This window comes from Sitodiplosis mosellana, unplaced genomic scaffold (assembly GCF_009176505.1).
Source record: "Sitodiplosis mosellana isolate CC-2019 unplaced genomic scaffold, AAFC_SMos_1.0 Smas_scaffold_63, whole genome shotgun sequence".
Lineage (NCBI taxonomy): Eukaryota > Metazoa > Arthropoda > Insecta > Diptera > Cecidomyiidae > Sitodiplosis > Sitodiplosis mosellana.
In genome coordinates, this window is record NW_022595305.1 from 112,384 (window position 1) to 119,617 (window position 7,234).

The window sequence follows — 7,234 nt, forward strand, 5'->3', positions numbered from 1 at the left end:
ATTCATTTCTCATCATATTCTTCCATCAGTCAATAAAGAATAGCAGAATCAAGAGAAATTGGAGGAAAAAATTATCTCAAGGTCCAGTCGAAAGGTTTGTGCTGCTTTCATGATGATGATTATCCAATTCATTTTTCATCAGTTAATTTTCACTATTAAAATTTTGTGGTATTTTAAAAACATGAATTCGTCTTCCAACAATTAAATCGAAAAAATCATTATTATTCTCGTCGATGTTACGGTTATGGAGAATCTTCGAATCGATTTGGTAAGATTCGGTCAGTGGTTTAGTCATTCATAGCCAACTTCATACAAATCAAACCACTCTATCGACATGGTTCACCATAGCCGTCGCAGCATAGAATTACAAGTAATTAGCTCGATCTGTTGAGCACAGACGCTTCGCAATCGAACGGTGATTTATGTGACAAATTTGGTCCACATAGATAAGCTTTTTTCGAGAATTTTTCTCGGAGTTTGATTTCAACCTATTACAAATCGCTTCTTTAAATCGGGTTCGGTCGTGTTTGTTCGTTACATGTGGACCCAACTAATGGTATTTCTGGGTGAAAAAGCAGGCAATTAGTACAAAGTGTCAACTTAATCCTTTGATCCTAGCAGGAAAGAGATGTTTTAAACTAAACTCGGTATATTCGATGTAGAAAACAGTCTACCTGCAGGATGAGAATAGTTTTTTGCAGGTCCGCATTTAAAAATACCTTGATTTTCATCGTATTCTTCAATATGTATTCTCCCTCCTCATTTTGTTCGTAATTCGAATGGTTCCCATTATAAATATTCGAGAAAAATCTGCATTCAATACAGTGGTGCACAGATCGTTGAAGGTGAAACTTGTGCTGCTTAAATTCTCTCTATTGAGTGGACTCAAACATTGAAATCAGTTGAAATAGTTCAATTTAAAAAAAAAAACAGGGAAACGGTTTCAAGCACGGAAAAAAAATTCCTAAGTTATCGGGTTTTTCTGGTTTCCCACATTGTTCTCTCGGAAAATGTAAGTACCATTCCAAACATTGATTTTTTTTTGATTTGCGGAGTGTGTCTAGATTGAGACTTAAGTTTGATTCAATAATAGCTATTTGACTATTAGTGACTGTAGCCTTTTAGCCATTTTTTGTCAAGTCCTACTCGACCAATTCCACACGAAATCAACAAAACATGGAACAAAAATTGATATATTTTGGTTCGTTTCGCTAAAACATAAATGCCGTTTACGGTGAGAACCCAAAGAAGGCATTTTCGAAGTGAAAAATTTGATTTTTTGCATAAAATATTGCGAGTTGAAAACATAAGCTGGAACAGGACCATTTTTCGGCGTTTTAGGCTCATCAAACAGGCTTGAGATGAGTCTAAATCGATTTCTCGTCCAAAATTATGTGGAAATAGACTCATAACAGGCCATCATAGGTGATCTTTTTATGCCATAGTGTGATTTTGTAAGCAAATTTCGACCATTCGATTGTTCTATGAAGAAATGTCGATTTCAGACCAAATTTATAGGTAAACCGATGTTCAAATTCAGAGTGGGTAGATGACTCCGTGATTTTTGTAGCCCCATCGATTCCCTTTCCAATGGTACCATAGGTTTGGCAATGTGTCAAATACTTCTCAGTTAGTGTTCAGTTGCCGCAAACCCATTTTTTCGATTTTTTCAATTTTTCGAAAAATTTACACTGGGTGAACTCAAAAATGTAGGCCACTTATAGGGCTAAGATTTTGATTTTCTCATTTTCTACCGAAAACAAGACTCCATGCTAATTTTCAGCCAATTCGGAGAGGGTCGATCCAATTCTTAGTCGATTTCGTGTGGAATGGTCGAAGTATTAAAAGATTTTCAACTGATCGTGTTTTTGAAGAAAAAAAACCGCTTTTCAAGATTGTAATGCCTTGGGCAAAGTGACTACGTCATTGACATCGTTCGTGTAATATTTTTTGTTTTGATCTACGCCGTATAAAAGGATTCATTTTTCTTCTAATTTTCCAATATTCATTAAACTACAGAAATTCTCTTGAAAAATATTTTTCCGTACATTGGTGTCATGCGCAACAGTTTTTCCCTTTGCAACTGCATCCATCAATAGAAATTTATCAACAAAAATCTTCTGAACTGTCACAAATTTCATTTCTTTTTCATATTTTTTGGATTTTTCGACAGATTTGCATTGGCTATGAGTAAGGGAGATGGTCTAGTTATGAGACAGCGCCAGTTATGAGACAGTCAATTATTTCTGTCGTACGCTATGGAAATGTTGGTATGAGAGCTGTCAATGTTCTTTATTTGATGTCCGCCAGTTTTTAGGCGAACACCGAAGTGAATAGACGCATTGCTTGTATACGCACCAAACATCGTGTTGAAAATCGTGTGAAAAAAGGATTTGGAATATTTTTCATAGTGCCAATTTTTTGTGAAAATCAAGTTAAAAAGGTGAGTGTAATGCATTAAAATGTTGTATTTTGATTATATTTTGTGATTCTGGTTCGGATTGTTCGATTATGTGTTGTGGAAAATTTTTTGTGAGTAATGTTCAAAATGGCGTCTCGATCCGGTTATGAGACACCGTGTTGCCCAGTTATGAGACACTCTAGATTTTGCACTGAAAGCGTATAGAAACGTCATATTTTGTCATTTTTGTTGTCAAAACGCATTTATATGCAATTACAATTGTATTTTAACTAATATTCTCGGATTTTCAGCCATGTCTCCTCCAAAAAAGGCTACGCCTAGTCGAAATAAGGTGGTCGAAAATTTTGATGCGCTGTTGCAAGCCATTAAATTATGTATAGTGGAGAAGAAAGGTATTCGAAGGACTGCCCAAGAACATGGAATAGATAAGAGCACCTTACAGCGCTACGTGAAGAAAGTTGCAGACAATTTTGATGATATTGCAACAGTGACAGCCCTCTGAACTATCCAGCTCGGTGTCACTAATGTCTCTTGCAAGCAACACTTCGTCGGTTTTGGATGCGGTTGGCCCTCTACAAGGCAAAACTCCAAAACCAAAGTCGAATCGTGGACGAAAACCGATGGAAAGTGCTGAATTGACTTCTCCGGAAACCATGTCCGTTTTGAAGCAAAAGGCACTTGCGAAAGCGCAAAAAGCAGCAGCGAAAGCGGAAAAGGCAGCAAAGAAAGCAACGCCAAAGAAGCCAACCCCTAAGAAAGCAGCACCGAAGAGAGCAACATCAAAAGCAACACCACCGCCCAAGCGCCGTAGAACTGAAAAATCACCACCGTCCGATGAAGACACGGACTTCTGCATCATTTGTTTGACGCTGTTACCAAACAAATTGACTGCTGAAAATTCCATCCAATGCAACGTATGCACGCGGCCAGTTCACTTGAAATGCGCTGACATGCGTGCAAGCTTCTTTACTTGCAAACACTGCGACAGTGACATGGAACAAGAAGAAGATGAGGATTTCGATGATGATGATGAATGAAAATTGTTATTTCCTTGTCATGTAAGGCCATTAAAGGCCCAATTTTCTTTATATTAGCCATTTAAGGCCTTTATAATAAATAAAGAATAATATTTGAACATTTTATGATGAGTTTCCTTCATATTTATCCACTTGTATTCAATTTTTCTGGGTGTCTCATAACTGGACCAAAATTTTTTTGGGGCCAAAAAAATAGTCCTCACAAGATTGGTCAAATTTTTTTTCGAGTAACTGGAATCAATAAACTTTCATCGGAAAAAAGTTGCGTCTGGACATAAGCTACATGATAGAACTCTAACTTTCTATTTTTGAAAACCACAGAATTTTTTTTAAATCTAAAACAAAACCCGTCTCATAACTAGACCATCTCCCTTATGGATCCAGGCGAAGGACCGTCGAATGGACGTAAACTGAGCAGTGCTATAGTCGAAATAAAACAAGAGCCAGACATCAAGGAAGAACCGTCCGATGGCAGTGAATTTGGTTTGGTGACACGTCCGAATGAAAGACTTGAAGCAGATGCAGTGTACGGGACATCGAATTGGGAATTGACTGGCGAGCTTCAATATGATTTGCTGCTTAACTTTTTCTTGAATGATGTGAAAGAGGAAATCAAGTGTGATGATAAGAATCCAGATAAAGGAAAAGATTCGGCGAACAAAAATGTGAGAATCTTTCGGAATGTTCATATTTTATTTAGGACTTGGATTGACTAACTCGTTCGTATTTAATCCATTTTCAGGAATGTTTATCCAATAAAACGATCCAACAGCCAATAAATAGTATGAAAGAAAAAGAGAAGCAAGTAAAGTTTATTCCGGAGTCCATCGTTTGCACCACAAAGCTGACAGACATCAATGTTGATTGTCTCGAACACATTTTCAAGTATCTAAGCCTCACAGATCTCTTAAATGTTGCCGAATCCAACAAGCAGTTAAAACCAGCGGCGGATTTGGTATTCGCGAGCTGCTATGGGAAAGAATTGATATCAATCCTCTATACATACACTTGGGAAATGTTTATATGGTTTCCTAATTGGATCGATTCTGATTTCAGGTTCAGGTATCCTGAACCTGAAATTCCATGGTCGTTCCGCTTCAAGTTGCTTCGCTGCTTTGGACACTTGTTTACAAAATTGCAAATCGGATATGAAGACGTACATTTGAATCCTTATGTCAACGAATACTGTGCCGATTCACTGGTAGAAATCGAATTTATATTCTCCAAAGCAAGCACACTGGACGATATGAAGAAACCGTTCACTAAGGTTGAAACACTTGGTTTTTCCAACTGCGAATGTGGAAGCAAGCTGTCGGAGCTCAATAAATGGTTCCCCAGAGTTCAACGGTTGCAATTATCATGGGAAAACGGATTATCAAATTGTAACGACATCGCTGTTCATTTCCCCGATCTTCAACATTTGGAACTGTTTTCTTCATACGTTTTTGAGGAGAATTTGAACGAGATGGAATGTTTTGTTGAGCTCCTGCGCCTAATACCAAATCTACGAAGCTTGTCCATTTCTGGCAGGTTCGATACCAAACACCTTCAGAGTGTTAGCGAACTTCTACAGCATCTGGAAAGCCTGGATATCGATCAATGCTATCCCAGACGGTTATCGAACAATGGAAACGCTACCGTGCACTTTCCAAATGTGAAAAATCTCGTATTACAAAATGTGGTGCTTGAACAATTTCCACTGACATTCGACAAACTTGAAGAATTGGAACTTAATTCAATTGCCATAGACCATACATTGGCTAATTTCATCAGCAAGCACAAAACAATTATCAAGTTGAACTATTCGGGTTACAGACGTCGTGAAGCGAGTGCATTGTTGAAGATCGCATCACCAGCATTAGTTGAAGTCGATCTGGGAAAAAGCGAATGCCCTAACGATGAAGTGATTACGTTCATGAACACATGCACATCGCTGAAGAAGATTTCTCTTAGATTCTATAATAAAAAGGACTACCAAGCTTTACAGAATCGATTGGGTAACGAATGGCGTGGAAACGGGAAGTCAAACGGGATGTGTTGGTACGTGGTCATAATGGAGCGTTAAATCCTAGGGGCCTCACGCCAATTTCCATATTTGAAATAAATAAATGTTACAATTTGGATGGTTTACGATAATATGAATTTGTTTATGTTTCAACATATTAAACAGATATGTATGCATAATTTCAATTTTGCTAAATTTTGTTCAATAAACCGACTGTCAGCAGAACCACGTCTAATCTGTTGACGTCATTATCGCTTCAAAAATTCTGGAAGTGGGTTTTGATGGATCCTCAGGATTGTTCAAAACCGATCCTGGTTCTGGAAGTGGATCCTCAGGATGGACCAGGGCATTGTCAAACCCAGTCTGATTCATCCTGAAGATCCACCAAAACCCACTCCCAGAATCGGGAGCAGTTTTGAACGATCCTGAAGATCCACCAAAACCCACTTCCAGAATCGGGAGCAGTTTTGAACGATCCTGAAGATCCACCAAAACCCACTTCCAGAACATATTGTTCAAGGTGAATATGAACAATACCAACGCATTCGGGAAATAATACAAAATATTTGAAATCTAGCGTGAATTTTACATGAATTAAATAATAGAAATAGATTTTGCTAAATAAAATTTGGCGTGAAGCCCCTAGGTTAAATCAACTTCATAAAATCTCCAGTACAACTCACAATTATTTTTACATTACTACCGATTTAGTTTAGCTCAGGCAACATTCTGTTGTCATAAACAAAAAATCAATCACATTTCCATACAAATCGAATAAAAAAACTCATGCTGAAAAATAGCTATAATAAGGATAATAATATAGGAAATAATATAAGGAAACAAACTGAATCAATATCTTAGCAAAATCATGTCAGGAAATATACAATTCTATGAAATAAATATTCGAATCAATTGACAAAAAGCCATTTCCTTTTCCACATTCACAAAGAAACCAAACCGGAAATGGTGATTGTAACATGTTTTATTATAAGTTTTATGAACAATTACATTAAAAGGAAACAGTGCCCCATGGTGCAAATCCAACAAAAAAAACAGTTGACGATGTTATGATTATCACAATGACATGCTAAGCGATTAGACCACCATTCCTCTTCAGTCACATTCACGATAGCTAAACTGCAAAACGTAAAAATGATCCACAAAAAAATTGAAGAAAATACATGTATTCAGAATAAAATGAAATAAATATTTCATAATTAAACCGTATACTTATTATGTACCAACAGATATTCTTCATAAATTTTCAGTTCAACTCAATTTTATTCCAATTTTTATTCATTTTTGTAACGATTTTGATTTATCGAAATTCAAACTGAAGTGGGTCCAAAATAAATTCCTGTCGAAGAAGAATTCTGAAAAAAGAAAACAAATGGAAATAGTATTTCAGCGAAATATCATTTAATCAAATAATTATTTTTAGATATAATTATTATATGCAATAAACATTCGAATCGATCGGGAAAATGACATTCTTTTTATTTCTACATTTGACGGCCTGAGAAGAAAAACCTTTCCTACAAAACCTGTGCGCAGAACACAAACACAGAAATTTTTTAGTCAAAAGGCGAACAGCAAATTTGCGAGCGCAAAAACCTAATATATTTACAGCGAGCGCAAAAGTATAACAAGCCTACTAGCATGCAAACTCCGTATAAGCAGGCCTACTACTTGTGACATAGTTTACTAAGTAGAAAAATGGATGATCGAGAGATATCAGTCAGTCGGAGACATCAACCAGAAGGAACTAAC

General features: G+C 36.7%; 1 protein-coding gene across 1 annotated transcript; it reads left to right on the top strand.

The window, feature by feature from the left end:
• The first annotated feature begins 2,200 nt into the window (after positions 1-2,200).
• On the top strand, positions 2,201-3,561 carry LOC129570657 (uncharacterized). Its single transcript, XM_055450349.1, has 2 exons — positions 2,201-2,443; positions 2,713-3,561. The coding sequence occupies exon 2, from the start codon at positions 2,947-2,949 to the stop codon at positions 3,457-3,459; it is 513 nt and encodes a 170-aa protein (XP_055306324.1). The 5' UTR covers positions 2,201-2,443; positions 2,713-2,946; the 3' UTR covers positions 3,460-3,561.
• Positions 3,562-7,234: the final 3,673 nt, after the last annotated feature.

What these genes read in the sequence shown, in the direction of transcription:
- LOC129570657 (XM_055450349.1), top strand. Translation starts at nt 2,947, where the DNA reads ATGTCTCTTGCAAGCAACACTTCGTCGGTTTTGGATGCGGTTGGCCCT.